General features: G+C 51.2%; 1 protein-coding gene across 5 annotated transcripts in view; it reads right to left on the reverse strand.

Moving 5' to 3' along the window:
- CSMD2 (CUB and Sushi multiple domains 2) overlaps window positions 1–17,527 on the reverse strand; it is a 302,978-nt gene that overhangs the window by 17,392 nt on the left and 268,059 nt on the right. For 3 of the 5 annotated variants that reach the window (XM_054802279.1, XM_054802278.1, XM_054802276.1), the window contains 7 exons: window positions 17,057–17,230; window positions 14,211–14,384; window positions 13,203–13,391; window positions 10,587–10,760; window positions 8,114–8,296; window positions 1,631–1,807; window positions 610–789 (listed from right to left, as the gene is read on the reverse strand). In XM_054802279.1, the coding sequence (XP_054658254.1) occupies window positions 610–789; window positions 1,631–1,807; window positions 8,114–8,296; window positions 10,587–10,760; window positions 13,203–13,391; window positions 14,211–14,384; window positions 17,057–17,230 (1,251 nt within the window). Of the gene's footprint in view, window positions 1–609; window positions 790–1,630; window positions 1,808–8,113; window positions 8,297–10,586; window positions 10,761–11,291; window positions 11,446–13,202; window positions 13,392–14,210; window positions 14,385–17,056; window positions 17,231–17,527 lie in introns of those variants that run through there. The other 2 variants (XM_054802277.1, XM_054802280.1) reach the window with 2 other exon arrangements.

The raw sequence follows: 17,527 nt of genomic DNA on the forward strand, positions 1-17,527 counted from the left end.
TGGTCTGCATTTATATCAGAATCATGACAGGTGAATTTTCCAGACTGCTAAAGGAGTACACAGATGCTGCTACAAGCCTTATCTGTAACTTGGTGGGCGAGTAAAACACTCGCAGAAAAGATCCAGCCTGTCCTGCAACCGCTCCATTATTTCCCTTTCCTATCTCTGAACTACAGAGGCAATCTCAGAACTGAGAAATAATGAAAGGAGTTGGAAGAAACATTTTTCAGATTTGTAGATGATGCCAAAAAGCGTGTGCTTGCAAAACACAATATTTCATTTGAGTTTGATCTGGGTTTTTGAAGAGTAAGTCACTTAACTCTCTGTGCTTCACTCTTCCTCCTCTACTACAGGGATAAGAGCAGTTGCCTCCCTCCCAGGCATACTGTGATGACTGACAGGCCTAAAGATAGCAAGGTATTCATGCCGTATTGATAAAATTGCTTAAGTGCCATAAACACGGGATAGATCGAACCACAGGACCGAGAAACTCCCAGGCGGGCTCCTGGCACTACGCAGTAGTTGCTGCCTGTTACCTTCTCACGACTTACAGAAAGTTTGTGGCCTGTAAAACTTGCGTTCTCCAATATTTACAGCAACTGGTCTTACCCTTGCAGGCGGGTTTGGTGCCGTTCCAGGTTCGGTCTTTCGTGCAGGTTAGAGAAGATGCCCTGTCCGACTCCATCATATAGCCAGGCGCGCACTGGAACACCACCGTTTTATTGTAGGTAAAATCACTGCCCAGCCTGACGCCGTTGGCTGGCACACCAGGGTCACCACAGTTGATCACTGCCAAAGAAAAAGAAAGAAGCGTTTCTGGCCGACCGTCCCTCATCTCGCACTTCTGGAGCTGCAATAACTAGAAGCCTGATGGTCCTGAGCAGTTTTCAGGGCAGGATGTAGTCCGCTGATGGTGCAGAAGGGAGCATTTGTAGCACAGAGGATCCTGAGAGCGGCACTAGCTGCGGAGCAGGCTGGGCTACAGCACGTGGAGAAAACTTTGCTTCTACTCAGCAGAGCGAGCAGCGATCTTAATGGCACATTAAGACCTTGCAAGGAGAAGTTTTAACACACATTAAACATTAAAGGAAATCTGGGTCAAATCTGGGCCAGCTGGAAGACGGTTTGCCCGTGACACCCCCTCCTCTCTTTACCCTAATCTCTGTCTCTTATGTAAGACCACGTTTGCCATCGTCCACGTTCCCGCTGCAGGCACCCGCGGGCGGGAGCCGTCGGGAAAGGCAGCGCGTTCCCCGCGGGCTTCTGAGCCGGGGCTCTGCCCACGCACGCCCCGGTGCCGGCATGCCGGCAGGCAGGAACGCTCACGTTCAGCAGCAGCCCCGGAGAGCCGCTCCAGGTCGGCTGACATCTACTCATGAAAGTTATTACAGAACTCCCTTCATCCAACTGGAAAAAAACCAAACCTAAAGCAAGAGTTTTCCATTAGGTACTCGGAGAGATCGCAGGCTGAGCGACTGCTGCTGCCGCTAGACAGTTTAGCCGAGTTTCTCAACACTGCGCACGCGTGCGTGCGCATCCACAGCGAGCGTCCAACACACCCTCACAACCCGTCCCCAGAGCCTGGCAGTGTCGCTCAGCTCATCTTCCAGGAATCCGTCCCAGTGCTCACCTGTACACTCTGGACTGGTCCCAGTCCAGGTCCCGTTCACCGTGCAGTGCCTGCTCAGCACTCCTGTGGAGTAATAACCTTCCCGGCACTGATATATAATGGAACTGGAGAAAATCAAGCCGTCGTTAAATATAACCCTCGCGTTGCTAGGGGTTCCTGGGTTTCCACAGGATATAACTAGAAAGCAAAATGGCAAAGTGAAAAACAACCCCAACAACCAAACAACAAACCAACCACAAACACCACCCCCCAAAACAAAAACCCAAGGCTTTCATCCTGCAATTGACTGTTCTCAATACAAGTAAGATTAGCTGCAAAGCCCCTGGATCAGCTCAGACACAACAGGCTATTCCGTGGAAAATCAGCTACATCAATCCAACAGGATCCCAGCCACCGCTCCCCAGCTCGGAGCAAGGGCTCTGCCTTGCCAGGCGGCGTGTCCCAAAGCTGCGGCCAGCACCCCTGGGGCAGGGGACTGAAAAAACCCTCCACGTCTGCGGCCGGCCGGTCCCCGAAGCCCCAACCCCGCTGCTCTCCCGGGGGGATCCTGCAGCTCACCCCCAGAGCCAAGCCTGGGAGCAACCTCCTCCCGCCCGCTCCTCCGGGCTGAAGGAAGAACTCATGTCTGCTTGTTGCAGAGCTCTTATCCCAGCCCTTAATTCCACAGCTAGTCCTACAGCAGGCATTGACATCCGGGTCCCTCCATCTTCCAGGAGTTTGGAGCACGGACCTGAGCTCCGGCCCCTTCGGGAAGCGGACAACTTTGCAGACTTCGAAGGAACGAAAGCAGCAAGGGAGCCCGCTGCTCCCTCGCTGTGGCATTGCTCACTGCCCGGCTATCTCCAATTATGCTTTCCCAGGAGGGAGAATATGGTGGGAATACAATTATAGGTTTGTCAGTGCCCAAGTTTTATGCCTAAAGTACCTCAGCACCACAGCAATAAAAGGGCATCGGAGTGAATGGTAGCGCACAAAGCCCTGTCATGACAAAATAAGCACCTGCAATAATTGCACCCAGCCCTCATTTACTCTGAAATTACAGGACATAAAAGAAAATCACATGAATCAAGGAAAGGCTTAAACCGCATGCTCCCAGCTCTGTGACAGGGCAATTCCTTGCTCCCGCCCCTCCCCGGCAACGTGCCACAACCTCTGCAGGAGCATCAGCCTGTGCACGCCCACGGTGTCCCGGTCCAGCCCCGGGACTGCGCCCCAGCACCCCCCAGTATCGCCAGCCTTCCTCCCCGGGGAAACGCAGCTCCAGGCCCCAGCAGGAAAGCAAAGAGCACAGGCCACCAACGCAAGGAGAGAAGTCTTCCTCTGCCTGTTGCTTAGTTTGCTGACAGCCTGTTAACACAGGAGCCTGTTGGAGGCATATCTGTTTGGCAGGAGGAAACGAATAACCATTCCGGACGGCACGCACAGAAACTCCGCACGGCACTAAAATCATCCGAGGTGCGCTCTCCTTACAGATTTCTCATGCAGCCGACGTCTCTGTGATACACGGTGTCATTTCCACGAGATGCTGGGATAAAAGTCAGATTCTATCAACTCAGAAAAAGCTCTAAATTACTATTTCACTGCCTGCCCATACATCAGCTGTTCTCCCCTGCCCAGCCTCCTCCACCTATGCGTGTGGCCAAACACACACACACAGGTGACCCCAAAAAACATTACTTTCGTGGCTACGAGGAGACTCATGGAAATGGTTTAACCGCAGCGTGCATCAGCTGTGACCTGTATAGGCTGGATATAAAAGAAGCCATAAATGTAAGGATGAAAGGTTTGAACTTTTAAAATAATAATTTAAATATAAATAGGATCTACTCATGCAAGTGAGCAGTAAATAATTCCCTTTGGCTTCAGTGGGAGATGTAAAATGAATTGGGCCCCAAAAGAAAGCTGGTTTTGGCTTTGGTTTTTGAACAGAGTATAAATCCTAAAGAGCCTGGAAGCCCCACAGTCATACCCACTCACGTCTCCTTAAGAACCTCACACCCAAACACCTTCAAACCAAAGTCAAAATTCAAGAAAATAACCTGAAAATCAGCTGCATCAGATGGGGATTTCTTAGAGTTGCTTCTGCTTTAGCAGGGAAACATTCCAGGAGACGATGCTCAGCTGAAATGTCTGATATGACAAAGGTTTGACTCTCGGTTGCAGCAAGGGGTGCCGAGAGCCGGCTCGTCCCGCTGCTCCTACCCAAAACTTGGGTTTCTGCCACGTTGCAGAAGATGCAACAGACAAACGCTGGAGCCCAGACCCTCACACCCCGATCAGCACGTGTCCGTGCCGAAGACCCAAGAGCCCTGAGCCCCAGCACAGACCCCTGCCAGGCTGAGGAGCACGGCATGTCACTCCGACAGCGCCAAACCCCGCTGCTGCTACCCAAACAGCTCAAACGTCCCCGGGACGTACCGATCGTTACAGAACTCCCCACCTTGGCGTTTCTGGGTTTGCTTCTTTGTCAAAGTAAATTTTGTTCCTGCGGTTAGTTTTATGAAGCCCTTTTTGAGCAAACCCCACGAAAAGCTTGCTAAACGCAATTAACTCCATCCCCACCAAGAACCTGCACGCCGCTAAAGCCCAAGATTCGCCAGGCAGCGGGATGGGGTGAGCTCAGCGGGGCAGGCTCCGAGCTCCTCAAAGTCTACCAGGAGATGGCACAGCGGGGACCAAACACCTGAAAACGCTTTCCTGAGCCCGGAGAACTCAGCTACTTACCCTAACCTGGGAGCCGCAAGCTCCTTCCAACACTTTATTGCTTCCTCAGGGCTGCCGCGATGTCAAGGGCACGCTGGCTGCCTCCCCGCCTGCCTTGCTGACTCTTACACCTGCAGTCCTCAAACACGAAGGGCTGCGGAGCAGAGGGGTCGGGGAGCGGCTGGCGGAGTCGGGGAGCGACTAGTGGGGTCGGGGAGCCAGGGGCTGGCCGCAGCGGGCACGACAGCAGGCTGTACGTGCTGGTGCTGCGACTCTTCCCCCTCCCACTCCTCCTCCTAGAGAGGAAGCAATTTTGATTTTTGAGGCTGCGTGCTGCGCGTGTGTGCTGGGGCGGCCCGCGAGCAGAGACGGCAGGGACGTCGGCGTCTGCCTTCGCTCCTGATCGCAGCCGGAGCCGTTCCCTGCGATCCCGTCGCTGCTGGGGGGAGCTGGGAAGCTTCTGTACGCTACAAAGTCGCCTCTGCTATATAAAACATCACAAAGCTCAGAGGTGCTCCGGAGCTCAGCAATAATTAATTTGATTCCAATCCATGCCTTTTTTTCTGAAAAGCTTATGAAGATTCCCCCTTTGCCTCCCTTTGCTTTTTTCCTACGTGTTTTACAGCGAGAAGCTGCTGGGAAAAAGGGAATTTCTCCGGGTCCCGTTCAGGCGCTCAGCTCAGAGCTGGTGTTACTTACGACACACTTTAAGTTCCCCCATCCCTGCGCAGCAAACGCCTCCCTGAACGGCGCGCGAGAGGCTGGTTTCAGGGCTTTTTCTGCAGGCAGTGCTGAGAGAAGGCGCGTTTCTGCAAGGAGCAGCAAGCCCTGCTCTTCGGAACCGCAGCGAGGAAAAGCTGAGGGCTGCTGACCGCTATCAGCACACGTCTGGCCGTGCTCGAGGTGGCGTGTGAATACAGCGTCCTTTGCACGCTCCCCCTCCCCTGACCTCACCTTTGTAACCACCGGTCCCTTCTTTGGGGCTCTGGTGCCCTCTGACCGCCTGGCTGAAGCGCTCTGCTAATGATGTCTGACACATGGGGCAAAACCTCCCGCGGGAGTAAGACACAGCTGAGAGCTTTGGGAGTCTCAAAGCCTTTGCTTCAGGGCTGGTAATTTCCATGCTGTTTAATTTAACCAGTAACCCATAACCCAGCTAACCAGGCAGAGAGAGAAAGAAAAAAAGCAGCTAGACCCAAATCCCAGCCCTGCCACCTCCCGCGTCCTCAGCGGTCAAATGGGATTGAGACAAAACTCCGTTTCTTTTTCCAGTGTTCACACTTAAAATAAACACAGTTCCGTCTACTGAAACTGCCAAAAAGCAGCCAGAGCCCCATCATATTTTGGATGCAGTTTTAATTCACCTGGAGAAACAATAAACATTAAAGCAGATGTTCTGCGCAGCTTTTAAGAGGAGGAGGGAGGATAGAGCAGAGTACAACTGATGAGCCTCCTCCTGCACCACTCCTCGGTGAACACAGATATGGCATCAGGAAGGGGGAGAAGGAAGGAAAAAAAAGCATCTAAAATTACACTTACACTTTAAAAACTTGCTGGAAATTAAAGCTAAATGAGGCCTGAAATCTGCAATTTTGGAAAGCCAGGGAAGCCACTCTTACTGCGGACAACAAAACCAAAGCTACGGAAAAGAGACTGCAGCAGGAGTCTCAGAAGGAGTCCCTGCAATTAATTTAATTCCAAACCATTTGTACATTTTGGAAAAATCAGTTATGACTTCTTCTTCCTACCTCCCCATTCCTTTGGTTTTCTTAAAAAGCGTTCCAGTGGGTAAAAAAGGTATCAGGGTTAAGAGCCGATGAGTCTCAAGGTGACCCTCTGTGAAGCCCAGTGCTCCCGTCGGCCACACACCCACCGTCCGCGGCTCGGGAGGACACCGATGGTTCAACATCGGCCCCTTGACTTCCAACTCTAGCACATGCTTTGCAGTTGAACCAATTATGGCAGCTCGGTCTCTCGCTCTCTCCGAAATGGAGGTAACAGCTCCTCTCCCCATCCCTTCTATTTACGCGGTGGGGTTGGCACGGTGTCCTCTGTACGTGCGCGCACCTACATGTTCCTCTGCAGTGGGCCCTCATCTCCTGCTGCACGGACTGAGACCCTCTGGGCTCATTTAGCAGCTGATCTGGAGAGCAATTTGTATTGAACTCCCCGGGCAGGCGAGCGCCGGTGACCCGTGAAGCCCCATCAGGCTTCATTTTGCTTGATTTTGGTGGCTGAGAGCAGCGACCGAGCGGCTGAGCCAGAGACTAATGCACCGCCGAGATGCCGAGCGGCTCCGCTGCCGCGCTCGAGCTTTTCCACTTCGGCAGAGATGCCCGTTCCTCCTTCCAAACACCTGCCTGGGCACTCAGCCCTCATCTTCATTTGCCCTGAATTCAATCCCAAAATTAATCTCTCCCGTCCCTCTCCTATAACTACCTGTTCCAGGAAGCTGACTATAACACTCAAAGTGCAGTCAGAAGAACACCCCGTGGTGCCTGCAACTCGCCGTGAATCCAAACGATGGGGACACAGCACAGGGCTCGTCACTGGAAATTACTTTCCTGTATTGGCCAGTCAGCACTTAACATTAAATGACTACGTTATAGACATAATGTTATTATTATTCATAAAGTATGAAAAAAAATCTGCCAGGGATCTGTATTTTGGTGCCTTTGGAACCTGATGGGTTATTTATCCTGAGATTAATGAACGGAGCCTTTCCACTGAACGGGGAAAAAAAAAAAGAAAAAAGAAAAAAAAAAAGAGAATGAGTGTATTAATAACATGATTCAGTGTCTTTTCAATCAAGAGCTCCATCAATTTGGAATAAATTTCCAATTCATTTGTAAACTCTCTCTGAGCTTTTGGCTTTCAAATCAGCTGGAGAGAAGTGCTTGCCCAGGTCTCCTTGCGTTTGGTATCCCGCCTTGTTCTGGCTTTTGTTCCTTCCCCAACTGATTTTTAAACACTTTTATAAAACAGTAGCAGTGAGCAGCACAGCTCAGAGAATCCGGCTGGGGGCTTATTAGATTGGATTATAGGGTCTTACTCGATTCCTTCAAATGGAAAAATAAGGGGTTTGGGGTTTTCAAATGCGAAAATATGCTTACTGGATTATAATTTGCATTTTGCATTTCTGCTTAATGTAAATGACTCTCGCATGTGCCAGTTCCAGCTTTATCGGAGGTCTGAAGCTATTGACATTTCTCATTCTGCTGAATTTCCTCAACAAAGCAACAACGACTTAGTGGTACTGGACCCACAGATCTCACGCAAACCGGGGTGTTTCTGCTCATCTGCCTGGGTGGGCGATGCAGACCAAGAGAGTCACCCCCAATTCTTGCAGCGAGCCTCTGAGCGACAGTCTTGGGGGACGACTGAAGCGGGGACCAGTTCCCAAAGGCTCTTCCTACTCTAAACCTCAGTCTAGATGTTGGCGTGAACCTGAACGGCCCAAAACCGTTTATACCATCCCGGTGCACCCCGCATGGCAGAGCTGGGCACCCAAAGAGGTGACACCCATCCTCGAGCGCTGAACCCCCCCGCCCCCCGCTGTGAGATGTGACCTGCAGATGTTTGGAAAGGGGGGAACTGAGGCTCCTTGACACACACACAAAATTTGGAGGAAATGCTGAACAAAAGTATTATTTCTCGCAGTCCCTGGCAACTGAGAGGGGACAGGCTGGCCGGGCAGCCGTCCCCCGCTGCGGTAATTCGGGGGACACTCACGGCAAGGCTTGGCACGACACAGGAGAGGACGCGGGGTTGGAGAAGTACCTTCACACTCCGGCTGCGTGCCGCTCCAGGAGCCGTTGGCTTGGCAGGTCCTCTCGGATGAACCTCGGAGCATGTAACCGGGCTCACAGCTGAACCTGACCACGCTGCCTACATCGAAGTCATCTCCCAGCCCAATGCCGTGAGAGGGGATCCCCGGGTCACCACACAAGCCCTGGCTGCCTCCTGTTAAGAAGAGAGCACAGTATCAGCAGAGTAAGCACATCATGGGGTTTGGCCCTTCTTCCCTCTCTACTGCAGCGTTCAAAGGGCCAGCACACGGATTTGGATCGCGTGGCCGACTCGATTCCACTCGGACTGGCTCTCAGCAGAGCGGGGAAATTCCAGGCAAAGCGTCCCCTGACTCCGGGAGCCCGCTGATTTTAAGCTGGTTGCAAAGTCCGGCCGTAACTCCTGAATCTCAAGATGGAGCCCTCAGCAGCTGCTTTCCGTGGCAGCTGCTCCAGCAGACAGCAGCTCGGTTGCCAGCATCACTCATGTGGATGGTTTCCCTCCAAGCAGAAATTATGACATGCTCTGAGCCACCTCAGCACGCCCTATTGTATTTGCAGAACAAGAAGCTGTTGGGTTTGGAGCAGAGAGGCGGGAGGGATCCAGCTGAGAAACATCCGCTCGTACAAGTTGTGAACACTTGGAGCTGCCGGCTGTAAGTCAGGGGGACAGGAGGAAGGGAGCAGCTGCAGCAGATGCCTCGCGGGGGTTCTCTGGAGCAGGCTGGAGAGATGCCCACCTCCTTTCTGCCTGACACAGGCTCCCACCGTGTATACGCCTGTTCTTGGCTTTCTCCGCTAATGATCTGTGTAAACGCATCCACCCCCAAGCCAGGAAAGACTATTTCACTCCTGCAGCTAGTAATGAAGTTCCCGGTTCCTGGGCCTTCTGTGCCTTGCTGCAGGTACAGCCTTTGCAGTGGTACGTGTAATATAAACCATAATGAGCATATTCATCATCCGGGGAATGCACTTGCTTGTAAAGAGAAGGGGGAGAATGCTCCAGGTTCGGTATTTTCTTTCACACGGAGACTTTGATATAAGTCTTTTTGTTTCATCTTGCAAAAACTGCTGTCACACTGTAGGGACCTTCTGCACACGATGGAGAACCTTGGCAGGAGATGATCTGGGCTGTATTCTGCCTCTTCGCTGCTTTTCTAACTGTACTGCCCGAGCCTGGTGTAAAAGAGAAGCCTCTCCCCAAGTCCTTGGGTGGAAATCATGGTGCTGAGGTACTGGTCATTCACCTGGCCCCACATCAGAGAGGGTCTCTCAAACGCCATCAGCCTTGGTCTAAAGCTGCCTCCATGAAGTCACTCAGAAAAGTGACACGCGACAGATGTCAGCAGGAACTAGTCAGAGCAATGCTGAATGTTTCCAAAGATCCACCCGCAAAGATGACAGGAGAGACAGCGGAAACCACATGGGGAAAAGGCACGAATTAGAGCAGAAAACCCTTCCGAGCAGCTACAGATCAAGAACTCTGCAGTTACGGCTTCCAAATATGTGGCTGACTCCGCCCGACGTCTTTTCCCCTTCCAGAGCAGAGGTTAAACTTGGTCAAGTGGAGCTGCTAAAGCTAAGTGGCATAATTAAAAATTAACACTTGTCCCAAATGCCGTGCTCCAGCTAAGTTCTTATTTCGTCTGCCTCTGAGCTCTCCAAGGAACAAGCGATGGGATGGCGTGGGGAGGGCTTTGCACAGCATCCTGCCAGTCCTTCAGCACCCTTCCTTCTACTGGAGGCCAATAGCTGAGATCCCAGCACCCCAATTTCAGGAAGGCTTGGCAAGCACATCTCATTGCATCCCCCTGACTTTGACCCAAGTTCGTCTCATCAGGGACTTTTTTTTTTTTTTGTTTTTGGCTTATCAGTTTGTTTTCAATGCAAGACCTTTCTCACTCTGGCACAGGAGTGAGGATGGACTTCTGTTGCCAAACTGCTCTCAGCAGAGATGCTGATGATGTGGAAACTCATTGTACCAGCTTCCACTTGCCTTGTGCAGACCTGGGACTGCCGTGGTGCCATAACAGCAGATGTCAGGCCCTGGAAAGGGGCCACACGGGCTCCTTCTATTGGAACGGCATGAGAAAGAGGGTCAGATGCTGCAGTCAGGATGCAAGGACCTGATTTTGTCTAAGACACGTTCATCCTGTACAGACTCTGCATGGAGAAAACCGTAAAGCAGCAGGCTGCAGAACACCTCCTACCACAAACGTTTGCTGCAGTGATTTATTTCTCATCTCGCGAGCCGACTGCTTTACTCTCTGCCAGTGCTTATCATCCAAGTTGCAGGAGACCGGAGAGCGGAGACGCAGTGATTTTCAGAGTCTTCCCCAATGTTCCTCTGTAGCGGGTGCATTTCTCCAGCTCAAAGCACATCGGGCTGCCCCCTCATTGCAGGATAAAAAGGGGCAGCGGAGGATGGGACTGCCCCATGCCCTGCTGCCCGAAGCCCACCTCACCTGAGCAGTGCGGCAGGGAGCCGCTCCAGCGCCCGTCGAGCTGGCACATGCGAGTGGAGTTGCCGATCAGGGTCCGCTTCCCAAGGCAGCTGTACCGGACCACGGAGCCCACGGTGTACTTGTCACCCGAGATCTGAGCGTGGGGTGGGGAGCCGGGGTGGCCACAAGAGACCACTGTAAGAGACAGATGCGACAGCTTCAACCACGAGGGAACCGCCTGCGACGCTCGTTCGAAGGCAGACGCAGCAGGTACACGGCAAAGCGCTGCACGTTTGAGGGCGCTGCGCGGGACCTCGGCAGCTCAAACCCACTCGTCTGCCCCAGAGCCCACCAAACGCCCGGTGGCTCGTGCCACGGTGCAGGAGTGGCACAGCAGACCGTGCACCGATCTCCTCCTGGGGGACACGAGCTCGTCCTGTAACAACTGCCAAGGGTTTGCGCGTAAACGCCTAGTCTTGATACCGACAGGCGTTTTGCAGGTTCCTTGGAGAACTCGTCCCTTCTTAAAGCATAAATATTTCCATGCCCACCCTCACCCCCACCCACTCCCAGCAGCGCCAGGTCCTGCGACACAGAACTGCAATCGATGCCGTGTCACACCTCAGCAAATTATCCCGGCGGATTCAGAGCACTGCTCACTCGACCATTGCTAGTAAAAAAACCACCGCTAACAATAATGAATAGGTTTACTTTAGCTTAGCAATCAGAGCGCAGACAGCGAGGCTGTTGACAAATACCCCGCCAGATCCAGGGGCTATTAGACAGGTTTGGATGAGGATGCTCAGCGTAAAAACCACGCACCACTCGCTTTCTGAAGGTAAGCGTCAGTAACAGATATCTTCTCTCCCTCTGCTAGAGTCTAAAAATACCAATACTGGCATTAGGTAGAAAACATGATGTATGTTTCAATAAAAAGGAGAGCACGCGTATGTTTGGGCACGTGGGCGTTGAAATATACTGGTGCAGAGCTGTGACTAAAACCAAGGACGCTTTGCAAGGAAATGGGTTTGATAGCTAATACTTAAACTCACACTGTAACTAACAATTTAATAACAGATACTCCAGCAGACTCAGCTAAGCTTAAAACCTGTGGCGGTACTGAGGTTTTTAAAGGATTTATGTACACAGTGTGAAGGCTGTTTCTTCTGAGGCGTTAGGCTCCGCTCCCGTGTACTTTATTTATTGGACTCGCTCTCCCACCCCTCAAAGGGGATCAACTCTGTTCCACTCTCTCCTCAGAAACAGGCAGGGGACAACATTTGCAACCCAAGCTTGTCTGGCATCAACCTCCTTAATTTGTCTTTTAGAGAGTGCCTAGTAATTTGAGGTACCCAGCTATAAACACTTTAAAGGGGTACGGGATTCAGCACTGAGCACATCTTAAGTTCAACACACAGAAAACAAAAGACATGCAAAAATCTTTTTTTTTTCTCTCTCTCTAAACTATTAAGCCCATGATTCCAATAATCAGTCGTAAATCTGACCTGAGTTTCCAGTTTTGAGAACGCCCACAAATCCTCCAAGGCAATGGATGCTCAATGTTTTAAGGAAGGAGATGGCTTTTACTTAGCGGGGAAGCTGCGGACTGAGGGACCCGAGATATCAGGCTCCCAAGGTTTTAAAAGGTAACTACCCTCTCGGAGCCCTGCGGTGCCGTAACACGCGGTTATCACTTGTCAATTCCCCGTGGCCCGTGCGGGGTGCTGCAAATGCGAGAAGGTGGCATGCTGCTAACAAAAGGAAAGGAAAATGTGCCAAGAACTACTCTGTATGACTAGGTGTCGAGGGATAATACAAGAAAAAAAAAAAAAAAAGAAACAATCATGGCTTTGGAACAGCTCAGCCGATTCAAACTTAAGGAGCTCCATTTCGGACTGCTTCAGCGATTTGTTATGCCAGGGAACAGGAGAGGGCAGCTGCTGTGGTCTCCGAAAGGACAGCGCGAGACCACCGTGAGTATTTTGTGTCTTCCTGCACGTAGGTGTTCTACGCTACTGGAAATACCCTTCAAGCCAAACCATGCCCCAAACCTCCTAATTCTCTCTGCAAACCGCAATGGCACAAAGGGCCAGGATACTGTAAGAAAGGGGGAGAAGTGCAGACAAAAGTCAGGAAGCAAATCCTCCTCAGCGCCTGCGTCGCAGCAGAATACAGGCTACATTTACTTCACCGTCGCACTGTCGTTTCCCTCCCCCAGAGCTGCGGGGATGAGTGGGCGTATGGAAGCTCAGCCGTGCCCGAGCGGTGCTAAACACGCTCTGTCCTCAGCCAGGCTAATTGCACGCTGCTGCCTCTGCAGGTCTGTGCTGCAGAAGCTCTGCTGCCCTTCTCCACCTGCAACGCTTCTGCTGGAGCCGCACGGAACCAGAAACACTCAGCGGGAGCTGCCTTCCCCCGCAGAGGAAAACCACCTCTACCTAACAGGACTTCTCTCCTAAGCCCACCTATTTTCCTTCTGCGGGCAGGATCCAGAGGCCAGTGAGCTGATGGAATGATTCCCGTGGATTACGAAGGGTTTTGGATCCGCGCTTATTTTACACGAGCATTCAGCTAAGCAACGGAGAACTACATGGGATGAAAACCTGTGGTGGGTGGGTATTATTCTGAAGAACTTACAAAGACACTGTGGGAGGGCACGGTCCCAAGTGCCATCCCCCTGACAGGTAAGGACATGTGTACCCAGTAAGTAATATCCATGGCTGCACTGATACGAGACAGTTGTTCCAAAGCTGAATCTGTGAGGACCATTTGGCTGCACTTGACGGATGCTGTTTTCCAGGTGCCCGGGGTCAGTACAGTTTACAACTGCAAACAAACAACAACAACAAAAAACAACAAAACAAAGGGTGTAACAAAGAACAAAGGATTCTCCAAAAATGGGCAGGAAAAGGGGGAAAAAATTGCAAATCACATATTCAACAATTTAAGGTGCTTTTTTTTTTTTTTAAAGATTCTTTGAGGCAGAAATAGAAAAAATCCTTATGAAAAGGAAAAAAGAGAGTCGAAGCAATCCTGCGGACTCTCGCGATGCCACGCGAGGCTCAGCAGCAGAGCCTCGCTCTCTGGCCCCACATCGGGACTGCGGTCAGCCGGTTGAGAAGAACAGATTTCTTGACCGACACAGCAACAGTATCGACAGAGATAGGGGATTAAGGGAGTGCAGAGGGAGGCTGTGCAGGGAGGGGAGGGAATTTGATAAGCGAACTTGAGTGCTAATACCAACGGAAGTAGGGCAGCCTAGAAGGAGAAAGGGCTCTGCACAAAGAGCGTGGCGTTTTCTTTGAGTAAACTAGTCTAGGGTTACCAAGATGACCTCTGCTAAGGGTCTGGCCTGATGTTTTCTTGTGTCCTCCCCACTCACAACACATACTTCGATGTCTTGGAGGATGCAGGGCTCCATTAACAGCTTTGAGTGAAGCCCAAGGGAAAAACATCAGGTTTTTTGCATGAGATTTACGCAGTCCTTGGAGCTCAAACATCACTTGTGCATTGTGAGGAACCGCAGGATTTGGTTCACGTGAATTTATGACAGCTTCGAGCAGGATTTTAGGAAGCCAGAGAACCGACGAGGAAGGTGCAGACAATCTGATTTGCCCGGACCGGGGTGCAGGCAGAGGAACTTACCGCGGCAGGCGGGCAGGGTGCTGCTCCACTGGCCGTTGGCCAAGCACTGGGACTGGGATGCTCCTTCCAGGCGGTACCCAGTGTTGCACACAAACTTGGCCACGTCGTTCAGATTGAACTGACTCCCTTGGGTCAAGCCATTGGCAGGGTTGCCAGGGTGGCCGCAAGTGATAGCTACAATTAGAAATCGGAGACGTTACTTTTTTGCCTGGAAGAATGTGGATTATCCATTGGAAAAAGTTCCCGAGGAAGGAGACCGTAAAAACCCCCCCGTATCAACCCTGAAACTCACACCGACTTCAAAGATTTGTGGCCAGCTCTGTTGAAATACTGAATCACGTTGAGAGCACGGTACCTTTGTTCATTTTACTGGCGTAAGAAATTCTCTGAACCACTCTCTAAGCAGCTGAGTGCCAGCATCCTACTGACTTACACCGTAAATCCCTAGAGCTCCTCTTCAAAAATCCCAGCTACTGCTATTAATCTATTGCCTTACATTACCCTGGGCATCACACACAGAGTCGTGAAACCTGATGTTTTCCTCCCTCTCCCTGGTGTAAGTCAGATGTATGCTCACTGCAGTATAAAGTTACACCTGGAGGGATAGTTAAAAGAGAGGAAAAATATGAGAAAAATCAGGTTTCTAGCATATGGCCTAGAAAGCTTAAATCTTCCTGCTTTAAGTTTGAAAAGCCTTGGGGGAAAACCCTTATTTCTAAATCCCTGAAATGAGGATTTTTGTGTAGTTCTTGCTCCTGTGGCTGACGTTAGCTTGGGCCAGCGAGGAGTTAAAGGGCTAAAGGGCCCCGGTCTGAGCGGCTCCCACAACGCCCAGGGAAGGTGCAGAGGCGAAGGCTGGAGCAGCAGCAAGCACAGACAATGCTGAAATTCAAAGTGCTTTTGCCGGGGCCGCTCTGTTGGAACCTCGGCAGAGGCGGGTGGCACGGGGAGGATACAGCCCTGCTGCGAGCGCAGCCCAGAGACCTTTGCTTCGAGCTCAGCAGCGAGTTCCGCTGCGCAAAAGAAACGTCAGGATTTGCCATACAGAGATTTTTGGCTGCTTAAGGAATGCGACATCTTCCGACAGCTGAGGACGAAGCAGTATTGATTATTGTCATGCTGAAACAGGGTAATGGTCCATCAGCAAACGTCCAGCAGTTCAGCTGTACAGCTGCCAAAGCCAGAAGCTAGAGGGGAAGATGAAATTCCCACAAAAGATCCATAACACGTTTGACTGCCAGGGCTGGACTATACCACAGGGATGGGAATTTATTCCTTATGCAAGCTGGTGACAGGTACAGGTCTAAAAAATATGAAGCAAGACAGCCTTTCAGTGCTGCAGGAAGCAGATGTCAGATTCTCTGAGGTACTTCTGAATATGATTATATATGTTTTGAAACAGGCGATGGATTCTGTCCCAGGAAAAAAAAAGGCTCCCTGCAGTTGGCATGGATCAGAGAGACCTGTTCGCTCAGAGGAAACAACTGTAGCAGGTTTAAAGAGAAAATATCAGGACAATAGGAAATTATAATGTGCTAACACACACAGTGCCCTGAGCTGCTTCAGAAGCAATAAAGCCTCAAGGCATCTAATTTCAGAGCCCGACAGCGATCTGCTTTAACGACATTAAATTTATGTTAGCCATAAGGCCTAATGTAGTGTCATAACTTCAAGGCCAACTTCTGCACCTTTACAGGTCTCTGCACAAAAGCTTGGTGGGCTTTCAGGTGCCAGAAGCTGGCACAAAGCAGAGCCGCACAAAGGCACCGCACAGACCAGCCCTGTACTGGTTCAGCAGTCAGAAGACAAATACAGACGGGCAACGTCCACCTGCTTCGTTCCGATGGGTTTGGTCCCTCCCGAAAGGAACAAGATGATCCATGAAAATGGATGTTTAGAAAATCCTGCACAGCAGGAGCATCTCTGTCAATACGATTTCCTGCTCCAAGGTTAGTATGTATATACTTGGCAGGTAAAAGTGAATTAAAACTTTTTTCAACAGAGCATCCTCAGACACAAGGGTAATTCAAACCCACTACAGACCCAGAGGCAGCATTTCCAGTAATTCTTCTCCTAAAAAGTTCATGCAGAATCCTAGATGTCCTCCAAATTTTGGAGTCTCTGCTAACCTTGACAACTTCAGCCTGTTTCTTATTTTTAGGCTGGAATCTGATAGGTCATTTCTTACTTCCTATCTTGCTGGTATTATTGTGCCTCAGCACATCAGGCCCTAAACCAGACAGCAGAGACTGGAAGCAAACAACTGGAGAATCACGATACGAAATACATGGATCGTACTGTCCATTGATAAGGAAATGCTTAAACTTAGTAACACCTTAGAGCTCCAGAGACTTACTTAATGAGCTTATTTACTGGAAAGACAAATGAGCAGGTTGTGCAAGGTGACTTGTGAATGTGCATTAGAGGAGGAGAGAGACCGACTTTCCTCCAGCACAGAGCGTGGGTCTCAAAGACGGTGACAACCGGGGTGTGCCTGGGGGGCTATGTCTGCCCTTCACCTCCCCGCACCCCGATAACGGGTGGTCTCCTCAGAAACCGCACCTTCAACGCGGCTCATCCGTTCGAAACCCAACGTACGAAAAACACCAAAGGCAGGCGGAATTTACAAAGCAGAGGGAAGAAGCAAAGCAGCCAAAATTGCAGCGATGCCGCTCCTGCCACACCTCAGCTCTCTCCGCCACGAACCCAGGGGCGCTTGTGCAGCACACTCACTGTGAGCGTGCAAAGCAACCGTACGCGGCTCGGGTGCGTCAACTCTGAACAACGGTCTTTACACGTGCTCTTGTCCTCTGACCAGGGCTAAAGAAATCTGACAACATACTTACGCACACAGACAGGCGTCTTCCCAGACCAGCGGTGATCCTGCTGGCAGATCCGCACCGACATCCCGATGAGGCGGAAGCCGGGGTTGCACTGATAAACCACGCTGCCGCGGTAGTTGTAGTTCTCCCCGTTGATCTGCCCGTTGACGATGGGACTGGGAACACCGCAGTGCCCCGCTGCAGGAGGGAGACAGGGAGAATCACCGAGAGCTGGCGCCTGCCCGTCCCGAAGGCATCGCACCCCACCCTGACCCTCAGGGTGGACCTGAATTCGAGACTCTGCAGTCATAAATAAAACCAGAGCAGCAGGAAAAACAACATACCATTTTTAAAGCTCTCCAATCTCGACACACATCTACCGAGCAGTAAGGAATCAAAGTTTGCCTCCTTTCTGTATCTACTGAAAACCCTACTGCTTCAGCAGCGCCAAATCCGCACTTGGGTTCCTTCTCGAATCAGCATCTAAAATTCCTA

Source organism: Grus americana, chromosome 23, assembly GCF_028858705.1.
Source record: "Grus americana isolate bGruAme1 chromosome 23, bGruAme1.mat, whole genome shotgun sequence".
Lineage (NCBI taxonomy): Eukaryota > Metazoa > Chordata > Aves > Gruiformes > Gruidae > Grus > Grus americana.